The sequence below is a fragment of the Vollenhovia emeryi genome, unplaced genomic scaffold, assembly GCF_000949405.1.
Source record: "Vollenhovia emeryi isolate VEMERY1.0 unplaced genomic scaffold, V.emery_V1.0 DF939123.1, whole genome shotgun sequence".
Lineage (NCBI taxonomy): Eukaryota > Metazoa > Arthropoda > Insecta > Hymenoptera > Formicidae > Vollenhovia > Vollenhovia emeryi.
In genome coordinates this window covers 2500743-2517065 of record NW_011967243.1, presented here as the reverse complement: position 1 = coordinate 2517065, position 16323 = coordinate 2500743, and the positions used below count along the sequence as shown (strand labels likewise).

Below are 16323 nucleotides of genomic sequence, written 5' to 3'. Positions count from 1 at the left end.
CTCCCGATCCGCCCCGCGACACTGGACGGGAGACGCACCTCGTCGATCTCGTTCGCGCGTCTTCCTGCAACGCGCTCTCGTCAGGCTGGGCCGCGAGGCGCCGCGCCCGGTCGCGGCCCGTACGCGTTATTGCGCGACGCACACTCGCTCATGGGCACGGCGACGCCATTTGCGCGCACACACACGGGGTCCGCAGTACTCGCGACAATCGCCCCGCGACACACGACTGGACCGCGGACGAGCGCGCGCGCGCCACTGCGCACAGCTGACGGAGGAATGCGGCCGCGCCGCGCGGCGCGGCGCGGCCCGCCGGCGCCGCCGACCAATGGCGGCGCGCGCAGCCGCGTCCCCACCCGGTCCCGTTCGCCGCGCGGCTTTTTCAAATTCGCGCGGCTCGAAGCGCGGCCATTGGCTACGTTCAGCAGAAAAGGCTGCCTTGCTACTGGGGCTCGATTCTTGAATTTATTCAAAGGAGAAACGTATGCGAAAATTCTGCTCTTACAGAAAAGTTGCAAGTTCATTGGCTATTCGCATGGCTTTAACCAATCGACTTTCAACTTTTCTGTCAGAGCAGAATATTCGTATACGTTTCTTCTTCGAATGATTTCGAGAATCGGGCCCCTGTTGTAAAACTTTTAATTCGCTCAAGATTAAAGGGGATGCTGGAGTGATTCTGCACTCTTGCGCCCTTTGCACTTAAAATTGTCCGTTTAGTGAATACGTTTGTGCGATGTACAAATTAAAATGGCTTACGTGTACAGGCTGAAACTAAGTTTGTAAGTCCAATAAGAAATAATAGCGAGCAATACACACATGCAGTACATGCAGTACGAACTAAGTGCTTTAGTATTCTGAATTTTTCTATTCGAATATTTGGAGAAAGCACTTAATTTATACGAATAATTTTATAACGTTCGTCTTCGTGTAAAAAATTATATTACAATTATATTACAAGTTTTGGATTTCTTTTTTTTACACAAAATGGAATAGTCTTAAAGGAATACGTATATTCTGCGATTAGGATACACCGGAATGTCAGGTGTTGCTTATGAGGAAGTAATATAATTTTTTATATTAGTTTAATTACTTTTACGGATTATCAATCCATTGAAGTTAAAAAATTCAGCTGACTATGCAAATCGACGATTTGTATGAGCAACCCATACAGCACCAAAGCTTTCAGAAACATTTCAGAAGACACTGTTGCAATGTTTCTGAAATGTTTCTGAAAGCTTCGGTGCTGTATGGGAAGTGAATTTTAGGAGACATCATTCCGTAATCTTATAAAAATTTAAATACAAAGTAAAAATGTTTCTGCAAATGCTACTTACTGTTAATTATTAACAAGTACCTTAATCGACAATGCAGCTTATTCGGTTTCACGTCTCGTAGTTGTGTCGATACGATTCTCTTAATATCTTTGTCATTATTTGTTTGATAACAATTAATAAAAGAGCTATAATATTTCTATAACAATATAAACGATTAACAAATGCATTTTTTAAAAATATTAATAACGTGAAGATCGTGAAATTACGGTGTCAATCTTGTAGCTCCGTTACATCGAGGACTTGTTCTCAAAAGTCGATGTCCCAGCCGGAAAACTCATCTGGTGGGATATCGCGGTCAGGTGGATATCTTTCGAAGTTCCGTGTGTCGAGTTGATGTCGCACCTAAACGTGCAAAAGTGAAATGGAGTTTATAATACGAACGTAAGAATTTTGTATGGGACGCGTTATTTGAATGTAAGCAAAGGTGTAAGCTCTACAAGAGTTTGATGGATTAAGATAAAATTTTGCGATAGACATATACCGTTGGTACAATGGGCGCTGGTAGAGCCAATCTTTGAAGCGCTTGCCAGTTAAATCCGGAAAACCATCTGTTGAAAGAAGAAAGATAGAGGCTATTACATTTCGCGTCATGCCGGGCAGCAGCTTTCAAAATTTTACGCGAAACAGAAAATACCTTCGAAATCTTACAATGCGATTTCTTATAAAGACACATTCAAACATGAAACGTCTTAGACACATTATACGTTATGATATAATTTGTGAAATATTTTTCTTTTTCTTCCTTACAAAAATTTTTTAACCAAGGTAGAAAATTGCTTGACGACCGATGGCTGGCAAATTCTAATTAAATGGTGAGGTAATATTTTTCGCAATGAATTTCTTCAATTAGAATTTGCCAGCCACGGGTCGTCAAGCAATTTTCCACATTGGTTAATCAGCTAATGGCGTTGAATACTTCTTAAAAAAATTTTCTAACGCCTTACTTATGATCGCGAATGTCTTGTATCCCATTTCGTTGATAACCCAATCGTTCCGAGGCGTTCAAGCGAAGTAGCTTCTTGATGATATTGTTGGCATTTTTGTTGACGATGCTCGGTACACCAACCACTTCGATACCCTTCAGGATTTTGTTGTACGTTGTCATGTGATCGGATCCTCGGAAAGGCGGCTTACCAACGAGAAGTTCATGCGTTAGGATCCCGAGAGCCCAATAATCCACGGCCCTAGCGGGGGAGACAAAACGCGGCAGAAATGTAAGAAAATCAAGCGCTGTAACAGTTAGATAATACATGTCGGGGGAAGTTTCGATTCCTCACCTGTCGTGTCCTTTATTCAAGATAATTTCTGGCGCGACATACTCGGGCGTGCCGGCAAACGTCCACGTTTTAGCCGGGCCAATTTTCTTACTGAAACCAAAGTCCACCTATAGAAGAAAAGATCATTTTTCTCTTGTAGGATTTCTCATTCTGATAATAGTGAGACTAAAATATATATTCATCTACTAGGACATTTTAATGATCGCGTGATACTGGACGTTTAATAACCGAGTGTCTCACCAGCTTCAAGTAGCCACGAGTGTCGAGCATAAGATTTTCCGGTTTCAGATCCCGATACACGATATTTAAGGAGTGAAGATGATCGAGGGCTTCCACCACGCAGCCGACCATAAATTGCGTGGTAGCGTCGTCGAATGAACGCCTCCTTTGAAGGGTCGTCCAAACGTCTCCGCCGAGACACACTTCCATGAGAAAATAGACGTACTTGTTGTCCTTGTACGTTTGATAAAGTCTAAAAAATATGAGTCATTTTATTAAGCTCAATCCAATTAATATTAAGACTATCTGAAAATCATCTCATCATTCAATTAAACAATTATTTCTTCCAAGAATTCACTTGCGTACAAATTTTGCGAGACCAATTACATTTACAGTTTAACAGGTGCAACATTTCACGAGTAAATGTTATAATATGCTGTTATAAATTAATTTCGATGTACATTAGTGAAGATCACACAATGACAACGTACTTGCATACGAAAGCAGAGTCACACGCTTGCATAATGTGTTTCTCGTTCAGCACGTGCTCTTGTTGCTGCTGCTCGACCATAACTTTCTTCTTGAGTTTCTTCAGAGCGAAGCTCTTATTCGGATCGGATCTGAGTGTGACCAGTTCGACACGGCCGAATCCACCCACTCCTAGCGTTCCCCTAGTCTCGAGGTCGACCAAGGTTAAACTTGCATACTCGTTAGTCCACTTCTTCGGGGTTAACGAACGCTTTTGCTTCTCGTACTCCGCCAACCAGTCCTTGTTACGAATCTCGTCCAGGCTCCCGAGATAGTTCAGGAATGATCTGGCAATAGTAAATACAATAATAATCTACGTTGAAGAGTAAATCTGAAGCTTTTCTAAATTACTTTAAAATAAGGTAAAACGACGGAACAAAGTAAACTGTTGTTAATAAGAATTCTTCAATGTCGCCAGCGATAATTGACAACGTCAGTGTTTTCTTGACCGCACCTGGCATTTTTAATAATACAGAAAATTGATGCCTCGGTGGTCGAATTGGTTTGACGCCCGCCTAGAGTGCAGTCGCAATAAATTTTCTGTACTATTACAAATGCCAGGTGTGGCCAAGGATACAATGACGTTGTTAAAATGTTACTGTTTTAAATAAATGTTAATCCCGAGATAACACCAGTGTACTAATCGAGCTCACGTTCTGTCCAGCGTCAGGCATTCGACACCAGGTGCAAGCGCGATCGCGTTGGCACGCCGTTCACCCCCGTCATCGTAGAGAGCCAATTCGCCGAAATAATCTCCCTTGCCGAGGACCACTAGTTCCTCCTCGCCTCCGTACTCGGTGTCTTTGGTGATCCGCACGTTGCCGCAGCTGATTATGTAAAACTTCTCACCCTTCTCGCCCTGCCGCAGTATTTTCGTTTCAGCTGGGAAAAATTCCTGCAAGCATTATTAATTACGTCCTTCTTTTAAAGCTATACATATAAACTAAGCGACGAGTCGAGTGGTACCCGTTAAAATGTCTTCTTACTTACTACTCTTATGAGATCGGATATCTTCGCGAACACGTGATCCTTAGGTTCCGGGAGCTTTTGGAGAACGGAAACGCGCTGGAGCAAGCGGATGTTACTCTCCAGTTGTTCCTGAGCGGTTCTCATCATTATGGTTAGAAATACTGATCTGTCGAGCACCCATACTTTTCCAGCTTTCTTTACTGAAACGACACAAAATTGGACAAATATTAGCGCGAAGCGAGTAAACGAATTTCTAATCTCTTCAATTTCCATAGTGCGTCATAATCTATTTAATAATATTGTAAATATCACTGATTTGTGTACACGTATCTTGTTGTACAGAATAAAAAAAAATTTTCTGTAAGGCATAAAACTTGAAAATAAGATAAGATACAAACTTAAATGTATTTAATTTATAAACTTGAATAATTTCTTTATATTTACCGCTAATAGATCGAAGTCTTTTCGTATTGTACAGTAGAGCGATCTCCCCAAACGCAATTCCGGGTCCGAAGCTTCTTTGGAATTTGTTCCCCTCGTAAATGTCGAAATCTCCCTCCGCGGACACGTACAAGTGCGAGCCTGCGAACAAACATATAATATACAATATGTACATTAATAACATCAAGATCCAGGTTCAAACCCTGGCTGAAACAACAACCGCTGGAAATGTATACGGGGAAAATATTCTCAGAATGAGGACAGGTGTTCCGGAACTTACTGGATAAAACAGGCTTTTCAAGCCTAATACACGAGGAAGAAGAAGAATATAGTTTATATTCCAAAGTGTTGTGAAGGCTCCCAAAAAGAAAATATATAGAAAGGAGAAAGTGCCAATGCTCTATCCTTTCTAAATATATTTTATGTAATAATATGTAAAAGTTTATATACATATATAGACATACCTATATCGCCCTCTCGGATGACCAGAGTATTAGCGGGAATTTGTTTGGGGTACATAGCCAAGACGAGCGCCTCCACTAGATGATCTTCATGATGGCCGAGAAATTCGTTCTCCAAAATGGCCCTTTTAATTTGTCTCGCACTCCTGCGGGCAAAAACGCGATAACATTACGTTCCACTTTTCCGAAAGGATTGAAATAAAGTGAAATCTGTGCCGATTAGAAAAGAAATACGTGACACGGAACTAAAAACTTCGTCTGCAATCTTCAGATTAATATTACTTTCCGTTAATTATTGTATCTCCATATTAGTTCGCTTGTAGAAATGATATTGTCTGGTCACCTGGCGTCTTTCTCGTACACGGGTGTCGGTGCCGAGGGTGGCGTCGGTGTCCTGCCGATGACGCCGCCCCGCGGATTATTCACATGTTGTTCGTTATTGCCCACAACAGTCGCATCTTCTGATTCGGACTGTTCCGGATGCGATGGGAGGTGATTGACATGATTGGCCTCAGACGACACTATGGCTTTCGTGAGTGAAGTAGATGACGCGGACGATGAGGGACCGGTGCCATTTACAGCCAGCGAAGGCAAGGTACCAGGTAGCGGACGTATCTAATGAAAATTGCATTGATATCTCAGTAAAAAAGAGCGTCTTCCTTTCAAACGGGGGTCTTTAGTCCATTATAAAGTTAACTTTCGTGGAATCATGTCCCTTTTAACACTTACAGCAACAGATGGTTGCAGTTACCACAATCGCACTATAATTTATAGTCATTTTAGGAGCCAACCACATTTTTATAGTTTTTCCAACTACGTAAGTTACGGCTGACCTAACAACGTGTTATAGTTCGCATAGACGCAACATTGGTCCACGCAACTTATGATATGGTTGTCATAAGCCGCAACGTGCTTTTAATTTGATAAGGTGTACTATAAATGGCATCACTACTGTGTCTATATGGTTGCTATTACAAATATTGTAGCAATAATTGCTACAAAAATGATATTCCTGACTGGAATTATTTTACTGTGCAATTGTAGCTTCAAATACTACATATTCTTCTATCAGCGAACGATGAATGATTTGTTTATAAATTACGTTAATAAGACGTACGACGCCTATAGTGAAGCTGGTAGAGTCCTCGTAGCCCGGCAGAGGGGTGAGATTAATGCTACCCCTCTGCCCGAGGATATTGGCTCTCGGGAAGCACGAGAACCTCATGTTATCTTCGTCCAACGCATGTCCACAGCAAATTCTTTTGACGCCTGAAAAGAAAAGATGCCATAGTTAATTTTCAACGTAGCTCCACTACGGTCTGTATTATTTTACTGGCAAAGAGGTGTCGAGTTGTAGAAATAAAATGAACGACATGCAAATTAATCGTCGGAAATTTGTAGTGACACATCAATTCTGTGTCTTATATGCACAGTTGCCAAGTTATCACAAAATATATATATATATATATACTGTGTACAGTAAAATTGAGCGATATTTCAGTACTTTGTATCAATATGATTGCGTTCCTGTTAATGGCGTGTTAATTAATTTACGTAATTTTTAACTTAACTAAAACTTAGCACTACAGAAAGATTTCTTCATTAGTTTGTCGAAGATTGAAGTCTCGCAGCGATCTAATTATTTTCCCGCGGGGCAATTAGTTTGAATGGAACAAATTAATTACGAGGCAAATATAATAGTTCAATTGTTTTTCATCTCTACGACTTATCATCATTTGTTCACCGTCTGAAACACACATTAACGTGTTGTGACCATTATTTTCCACTTGTGTAAAAAAAAAACTTAATTAGGATAATTGTCATAATTGAACGGAACATGTGACGTTAGGACGATTATTTCGGTCACTCACTCACTCACTCACTCACTAACGTGTCACGTTTCTTTCTTCATAGCGGCTTTTAACATGCGATTACTCCTCGATATCGCTTCACGCGGAGGTCACTCATGATCAGCACTCGATTCCCTCGTGAAGCGCCTCGACTCGTCGCGCTACGGGTCGCGTTACGCTCATCGTATAACTACTCCAATTTTCGTGACGCGCAGCTCTTTTTTCTTTCATACGACTCGGTCTCGCCGCGAGAGCCGATTGCTTCCACACCACAGTCACATGCTTATGCTAATGGTGTTTGGTGCACGTGATATATTGTACCTTGACGTCACAATGCATTAGCACATGTTCATGATGAGAGTATTCTCGACTTTACCAAGCCCGATCATCCTTTCCCTCTCGTTAAGGTTTCCAACTCGCGCGTTACGCTAACTCATCTGGAAAGAAACTCTGTAGTGATACGCCGACCTCCAAATATGGGTGTTGCAATAAATGCCATTTGCAAACATAAATATTTGCAATTTGCATTGCGTATTTAATGTTTCTTATTGTCCCGTGCTGGCTTATCAATTTCGTACACGCGGTACGAAAAAGATTTTATAGATTGATCTTCAAGATTTTAGTTCCACTTGTCTAAAAACTAGACATATAACAATTTTAACAATAACTCCGTTTTTGTTCTCTTCGTAATTTCCTTAGAAATTAAATGAAACGCGGAAAATCTCTAGTTTGACAGGCACCATGTGCTTTAAGCCACTGCTGGGAGATTCATGTTTCTCTTCCCTGAAAGAACGTTCTAATGAAAGTCACACGGCTTGCTCGGTATATACATATAAATTGTTTGCCGAGTTGCAAGTACACCATAGGAACATCTTCAATTCCTCACCGAGAGGCTCACAGCTGTCGGCTCTCCTCGGCAGCGCAGAAGATCCGCGACGTGGCCGGCGCGCATCTTGTGAAATCACTAGCTCGATAATCCAGGCAGCGTTTGTTGATTTTGTCGCGCCGTAGTGATTCACTCGGCTTTATTAGAATCTTTCGCAAGGTGTACACGTTACCGCGTCTATTCGCTTCTAATCTTCCCTCGGGTATTGTTTCACGAGGCTCGTGAGCCGTCACTTCGTTTATCACCAATATGCAAACAGCGCCGGAATCTCGAGGTGATATCTTTTAGACGTGTCCATTATTCACGCTTTAAAAGCCTCGGTTATACCAATTATTACTATTTCGCGACTTTGCTAGAAAACGACTTTTCTTCTATCAACTTCAAAGGAGATACCATTCTTCTTGGAATCGTCGAATCTCCGGCAAGTATCTTAATGTCAAATAAGGAAGATAAAATCAAGTTGATAATTTAAAATTTGCTTGAAAATTTATGCCATCCGTTTCCCGCATTCGTGGAATCTTAGCCAGTTTCTCGGTCTTCAAGCTTTTACAATTATCTATGATACAGCATTTTTAATTTAATTATTTTATAAATTATTTTTAGGAAACGATTTCCACGATGCAACTTTCCAAACAAAAAATATGATTGTGTCCTTCATATTACATCCATCGGTTGCCACTTCGCATAATTATAATGTGTCACGTACGTTTCTACAACGAGATAGTTATATTATTGTTAAAATATTATTGCAATTTTTGTCATAAGTTGCAAAAATATTTGGCGCAGACCTGATCTTAATTCAAAGCGTCGTGTAATTCTCAAATGATGCATGGCCTCTTTATACAGATGCAAGGTCGACTCGTATCGGATTGTATGTACTATATTGGGAGCACGATAACGCTACTTGTTTAAACATACAAGCAAACGATTGCCCAAACTCTAAATATAGCGCATCCACCGAATGTACAATATGTTCGTTGCGGTACAACAAGCTCCGTGCGCGATCAATTAATTAATAAATGATTTTCTACGGATTCTTCAAAATTCATTACACCTACTCTCCGTTTGTTTGTCCCTGCAAGTATGCGCCGATAAAAAGAAGATATCTTCCAAAACTGTCTGTGATAAAATTGTGTCACAGCGCGAGTCACAATTGCATCGCTGTGAATTGAATTCAAGCCTGTGAGATCCTATCGCGCACACCGAGCCACAAATATTATATAACTATAATTAACGATGCGATATTATCGCTGTTCATTATCCGAGCCGGCAAATCACGCGTTTTGCCATCGCGTCCAGAAATCAAAGATAAGAAAGCCTCGCGCTTCCGGTATCGCGTAATGTATGAACTAATTAGATGACTTTTATGTAACAGAAAAACATAAAAAAATGTTACAAAAGTCTCAGGTCCTAACTGAACAAACTTAAAAAAAAGCATGCCGTCCACGTAGCAACAAAAATTTACAGCGTAGTAAAATGAATCGTCGAATAGTTAACTAAGTAATTGTCAGTCGTAAAATAACTTCACAATTCAAGCGTGCGTAAATGTATTCGCATTTCCATAAATGATTTAGTAATGTCGGTCTAAATAATCGTTTTCTTTTAAATTTAAATTTTATATTAAGTTTAAAAATATAATACCGCTCTTATGGTTCAAAACCAGCATCGATTACAATCAATTGTAATCGATGCTGGTTTCGACTGCAATTATTTAGAATCGGTGCCTAAGAAGAAAGAAATGCGAAGACGAGGTAAACGAGAGCTGAAACGGTCGATCGACGATTACACGTAATTCCATGTTCTTTAATGCGAAATGACTTTTCCTGTCTCTGAGATGGCGGCTATGCCTCGTTGACGGCTCGGAATTAAGATTTTATATAAGGGGGACCGCGATTCTCTCGCTTTTACGCGCTCGAACATGCCTTGCCAGCGTATCGCGCGACACTTCTTTCTCTTCGTCTTTTAGCTCAGTTGTTTATGTAAAAATTTACGAGGTCACGAGTCACGGAAATGACGGGAACGTAACGATATTGTAATCTGTTGCACAATGCGCGCTCAGTGTCGATTTCCCCGACGGGAAACACACCGGCAATATTTAAGCGCACGTGCCGTCGCGGTTGCGAAAAGCCGACAAGGATAAATGTTATATACATATATCAGTTATAATATTTCCTATCTTACTAAACTTTAAAGTATTGGACATATACTTTTTAATCAAACGTATTGCTCGCGAATTCGGATTTTAGCAATTAGAATTTAATAATTTGAATAATTAGAAGGTCTTGAAAGGATGTACAATCTTTGAACTCTTTTAGTTCTTACAATTAGTAGAAATATAATTTTAATGCTTTATATCCTTTTCTTATATTAATTTGTACTTCTAATATTTATTAAAATTGCTTTTATTAATAATGTGAGATTTATATATATTATAGGTAAACAGATTTACGTAAAAATCAATTTTGTGGGCAAGTTTCTAATTGTAAATCCTTCTTAAAAATCGAAATAAATAGATATATCCAGTCTAACGAAACGAGTTTTTAAAATGTAAATGTCCTTTTCATACATTTTACATTTTTCTCCCGATAATTATGTAAAGTTCCTCTTGCAGCTAGCGCGTTATAGTTACGAGCTTCCAGTTTTAGATTTCGTTACCTAATTCACACGGTGATATTTTTACGTTTCGCAAACATTTTGTAACGCAATGTGAAGACAACACGTGCTATATGTGCTAAGACAGTGAACGGTCGAACATTGCCCGGCATTTTATCGAGATGTTTGCAAAGAGGTCTGCGTGTACATTTTAAGTCGCGGACAATTAAGGTGATATTGTTTGGTAAGGTCCGTTATATAGGCGCCTCTTTATTACAGGCGCGTTTAATCAACTGTATCGACAACCGTTGCCGAGGTTAATTAACTTCATCCATGGCTACAGATGCGTATACGGCAGTAATTAATTTTCTTAACGTCACACGTGCGTGTTACGTGCGTATGACGTTAAGATCGTCGCTCACCGCCTGCCTTCTTCAAGTTATTTGTGCCCAAATATATATATACGCGTCAGTTAAATCTGAAAATATAACAGCAATTACGATATCCAATGAGAAAAAGAGATTTTTCTATCGCACAATAATTTTTAGATACGTGGAAAATAGTACAATATTCGATATTGAAGTTTCAATAATAATTAGTCGTAAATTTGTACTTTCGTGCATGAAAGTGTTAAATTCGGGTACTCAGATTAATTGTATAAATCGAATACCGTACATTTATTAACAGTATTTATGTTCCCATTACGACACTGAGGAAATTACAGAAACCTTATCACTCGATTGCTCTCTTTGGTTTCTCGATGTCGGAATGCAAGTCGATCTTGAAATTTATCAGTCTGGAACGTCTATCGGGAACAATCAACGTGACAACGTTTCCGTGGATCGATTAGATAATCGATCGCGTGGATAAAAATGTGCCGTGTGAGAAATCAAACGTCCATCACGGCTTTGTCCTCTTCGACGGCGCGCGGCACAATTAGCGATCGCTTCCCCGAGACTCACCCTTCAGGTTGACGTGGAAAATCTTTCAAAACACACCGAGAATCCTGCGCCAGTGGGCCCTCGTAGGACGAAGAAACGTGATGCCGTGGATGATTATGCGCTTTCCGCTCGCGCGATCTCGGAGCGAAGAAACATAGGTCGTTTTTCTTTTTTTCATGTACGACCGCGCGGAGGTGTACCGCACGAATTCGCGCGTTCGACTGATGCCTCAAGTACGACAAAGACGCAGAAATCTTATCTAGCCGATAACAGAGCGGCGACGAGCAGTGTCAACAGGTAGGTATATGTGGCGCGCGAGCATCTTATCTAATGAGTCTATTCTCTTTCCATTAATAAAACTGCCGTCGCGCTCCTCGTCGAACGCTCGTGCGAGCAATTGTACCTAGGGAACTCGGGAAAAATGTTGTACTCTCTCTGCTAAACGTTAATTTAATTTCTGCGTACTTTGTTGCGTACACGAGACGAAGTAACGGTTAAAAGTTTGGCCAAAAGTTTCATTTCTTTTTTCCTATTTCTGTTTCTCGAAAACAAGCGGATTTGTGATTTATTGAAAGCAAATCCGCGCGATATCAGCGCACGATAATTACCAGCCTACGCGAAAGTTTATTATGCAAAAAATTGACAATTAAAAATTGAATTTACTGTTCTTGCGAACAATTATTTATAAGGTGTGAAATAATGTCTCGTGCAAATTAAAAAATACATTACCCATGTATTCTACTAATTGAGAAGATCCGAGTCTAACTTGGACCATAGTGCCGTTGGATGGATGGATTCTATTAGCTTCAATATCTATTATTTTAATTCAAAGATGAAATGCTAATTTTATATGCACTAATCGCACGAATTTTGTATATTAAAAAGAATATTTATAAATATTCTTTTTAATATTAAAATATTAAAACTGACACATGCAGAAGTTTATATTTCCAAGGTTAAAAGTGAAATGTTTGAACACAAGGTAATAAATGTTCCTCGAATAGTATGAATAGTAATATCTGTCTGTATGTGTGTTATCGTGCTGATTCAGCAATGTCTTCAGTTTGCATTCGCACATTAGTGAACGAAAATTGCACACGTATGCCTAAAATTTTCAATATACATCAGGAAACTGAGGTCCAAGATAGTTCGATATCCGATCCAGCAAAGTTTCATCGCGAAATTTTAGTGTGCGCCAACGACGATAATTAAATGGCAAAGCAATTAAATAAACGTTCAAAGTTCTGATTATTAAATACTGCAATATGTACGCAATTATGTTTGAAGATACGTTAATGCCGCTGTTGTCAAGATTACGTTTTTAAAAACAATTAGGGAAATATTTGTTCGTTTTTTTCTACAACATCTGAAATAATTAGACCTATTGTCTCACACTTGGCAATCTCAGAAGAAGACTCGTTTAATTTATCGATGATTATTCGCGGTAATAAACCAAGAGAATCTTCTTCTGATCTCATTTGCCTTTACGTTTCCTTCATTCTTATCTGCGTAATGATAGTCTCTTATCACGGGCCTTTATCATGTTCACCGCTTATGTATCTTGCTTTTTTTTAACACCGCGACGATCGGTGCAATTCTATTTATTTAACTGCTTTAATATATATTTTTCTCGCTGTAACTAAAACTTGTGTACTTACGAATTCAATTTTTCAGTCTATTTACTTAAATGATTACATTGTCGTCCGTTATCTATCTGCTTTGATTCACCGCGATGAGCAATCACCTTTCTTCCTTATCATTCGCCTTTTTTTACTAACAATTAGATAGCAACACTAGGTAAACAAAGGGGACAAAGGTTTCTTTTTCCCCGAGAACTTAAACGTCCATTGTTTCAGGAATATTCACAATTCAGCTTCATTTTATCCAAAGTTCCCTACAATAATCAGTTAAAAAATTAATTATCATATTTTATTATCAGTATTTTGATAATGTTAGTAATATATTGATTTCATTTCACTTTATAAATTTAAAGGTCATAATTTTTGTGTCAAATAATAAATTGCAATGGAAACTGTTGCTGTCAATAGAAAATAAAAATAAATTAGCAAAATATTCGCGCGCTAGAAAACTGACTTCTCCTAATTTCTATATAATCTAATTTAGAAGATTACGGTTAAATCTTAATGCACACGCTAGCATTACAATGATTAATAAAGTTCTTGTAGTATAAACGGCTTTATAGACATCTTCATACAAATCTATACATCAAGAGGCAAAAATAGTTAATATTCTGCCTTCTGGCAAAAATCTGCTAATAACACATGTGGTAATTTGCCAGAATTACTCGCCTCTCAAAATTTACGTATCTTCAATTCCGTTCTTGAGTTCCTTCAAAGAGTCTCTTATCTCTGTGATCTTACGTCGGTGTATAATAAAGTATAAAATTTCACTTTATAAAACTGGCACTGTCCTTAAGATACATTAACAGTTACATTCTTGTAACTTCTTTACGTCAAATTGTAATCACACACAGCAATCGTTTGTCACTGATTGTCGGATTTCGTCCGTTGCTCCAGTTAAATATTTCACTGTTGAATTACGCTGTGGATTTAAGTTTCACCAATAATTAATGCCGTGTCACAATTGCAAATATACCACACTCTTAAATAATTCTTTGCGTTGATGTAGGTACAAATTGTTTCGAGAGGGTTGAAAACTCATCACTGCCTTAATTAATTTTTAGCCACATCCGCCCGCGAAGGTAACATTCTTACGCGATGACCCATGGGACAGTTGTGTCAATAAAATGTCCATCTGGGTTTCTTTTATATCGAATGTTCCACGCGTGTCAGGCTTATCGACATCGTCGTCGATCCATCCGATCGGGGCCGAAAAGTACTGATAAGCGATATAACAGCGGTGCTATCGACAGGCCGGCCTCGGTGCCACTAACAGAAAAACACCGCTTACCTTTCCTGCGGTGGTAGATACAGTCGACGACGTGGGGATATTGGTAATTATTATCGTTTAGCACTCTTATCCTGCGATATACCGGGCGTCGCGTCGCATTTTTCAGGTACAACCCGGACCTTTGTAACCTTTCATATATTTACAAATTAGGATTACCAGTACATTCGTGATACAAAATTAAGATATTGTATAAAGGTAGCAAATTAGTCACACGCGTAAGATTAATATAAAAAATAAACCTTTGTCATATTCTCATAACGTCGTTTTAGAGAATTCGTGTTCCTACCTTAAAGCAGTCTTTGAATTTTTATATTAAAATCGATACCACGTATTAGTAGAATTAATTGACGTTTCCTCATCGTTGCTCGCCGTTTTGCTCGACCGCTTTGATCATCGCAGAAAAGATTCCGTTCTGTCTTTGCATTAAATCGGCCGGTGAGCCCTCTTCGACGATTCTGCCCTCGTCGAAGACAATGATGCGATCGCAATCTAACAAAGCCGCCGCTCGATGCTGCATCAAAATTTGTTTTATTAAAAGATATTTTCTTATCTTAAATCTTTCAGCCGAAAACGTTTGAAAAACATTAAAAAGCGTTTGTAGTAATTTAATGTTAGTTTAGCGTTTTTCCAACTTCTGCATAATTTCGTTTCTAATGAACGACATTTGTAAAATTGATTTACCTATTACGTAGACAATTTCTAAAAATGTTATTGAAATTGTTTTCAATTTCATTGATAAGGAATTTTTCGCTACCATCAGAACATAAAATATGTTCAATTGACATTAATATGTTATAATAAAATCTGAAATTTGTGCATTTGAGAATTCAAGAGAATTGTGAATTTAACAAGTGCGTAGATTTAGCGGTACATTTAATTAATCGGAAAGAAATTAATCAAACCGCTATCAAAGTTAGTCGATACATTGTTGATGAAATATAGATCATTTTTCAGATAGCAAAGTGCAGCTTATAGAATGCTTACTAACCGCAATGGTGATCACAGTTCTGTCCTCGAAAGCGACAGCAGCTGCTTTTAGAAGCGACTTCTCGGTGGCTATATCAAGCGCGCTGGTCGCCTCGTCGAGCACGACGATACTCGATCGCTGAAGAATCGCACGTGCCATGCAAAGCAGTTGCAGTTGACCGGCTGAAAAGTTCTCGCCGCCTTCTCGCACCTCGAAACCTACGTCAAAATCAGTTTCAGTTATATTATTATTTTAAACTTAATTGTATTTCGTTACTACACGGAAAAAAAGAATGATGTCGTGTCAACAAGATCAGTGCAATCGGCATAAAATCGTTGAAACAACATCAGCATTAATAATTGAAAAGCATCAGATTGTTGATTTAATAATCTGGATATTTAGTTCAATGCTTAAAGTTAAAATCCATAGCAAATACAATTGAGCGAATTATATATGTTGGTGGCTGCCCGTGACATTAACGTTTAATTGAGCAACTTCATTTTGTTTAATTCAACAGCATTTCCGTGCATATTAATATTATAAGTAGAGGAAAGTTTCCTATTGCGAGACAGGCTTCTAATATGAGAAAGTAAGCTTTCAACGTCTAAAATTTAATCGAAAATCTTTTCCGCAACGTTTACACGATCCAACAATAAACCCACTAAACCACATTTCACTCCAAGAGCAATAAATTCATGATAGGACCAACAAATGTTGCCTATTAATTTAGCAGAAACCTTGCAACCTTATTACAAGCTTGTCTTATAATAAGGGACTTTCCTCTAATACATTACATACTCAATCCTTCGGGATACGAAGCTACGACATCTTTGATTTGCGATAGCTCCAAGGCTCGCCAGATTTCTTGCTCCTCGTGTTCCGAAAATGGATCTAGATTTTCTCTACCAACATATATGATTTTTAAATGAA

General features: G+C 38.9%; 2 protein-coding genes across 13 annotated transcripts in view; both read right to left on the bottom strand.

The window, feature by feature from the left end:
• Window positions 1–919: 919 nt before the first annotated feature.
• On the bottom strand, window positions 920–13879 carry LOC105569683 (cGMP-dependent protein kinase, isozyme 1). Of its 6 annotated transcripts, XM_012026334.1 has the most exons (15): window positions 13805–13879; window positions 11553–13389; window positions 6329–6495; window positions 5570–5841; window positions 5230–5372; window positions 4769–4906; window positions 4346–4524; window positions 4009–4250; window positions 3319–3642; window positions 2849–3080; window positions 2609–2715; window positions 2276–2515; window positions 1813–1879; window positions 1538–1673; window positions 920–1467 (listed from the first exon to the last, which is right to left on the bottom strand). In XM_012026334.1, the coding sequence occupies exons 2-14, from the start codon at window positions 11671–11673 to the stop codon at window positions 1578–1580; spliced, it is 2328 nt and encodes a 775-aa protein (XP_011881724.1). In that variant the 5' UTR covers window positions 11674–13389; window positions 13805–13879; the 3' UTR covers window positions 920–1467; window positions 1538–1577. The 6 variants fall into 6 exon arrangements, with proteins under 6 accessions (XP_011881724.1, XP_011881723.1, XP_011881725.1 ...); XM_012026333.1 differs by having other exon boundaries at window positions 920–1673; XM_012026335.1 differs by having other exon boundaries at window positions 920–1673; window positions 6344–6495.
• The window catches only part of LOC105569684 (ATP-binding cassette sub-family C member Sur), a 20049-nt gene continuing 17401 nt past the window's right edge, over window positions 13676–16323 (bottom strand). For 5 of the 7 annotated variants that reach the window (XM_012026340.1, XM_012026339.1, XM_012026341.1 and 2 more), the window contains 3 exons: window positions 16192–16295; window positions 15415–15611; window positions 14543–14937 (listed from right to left, as the gene is read on the bottom strand). In XM_012026340.1, coding sequence (XP_011881730.1) covers window positions 14782–14937; window positions 15415–15611; window positions 16192–16295 — 457 coding nt within the window. In that variant the 3' untranslated portion in view covers window positions 14543–14781. Of the gene's footprint in view, window positions 14938–15414; window positions 15612–16191; window positions 16296–16323 lie in introns of all 7 variants that reach the window. The other 2 variants (XR_001009530.1, XM_012026344.1) reach the window with 2 other exon arrangements.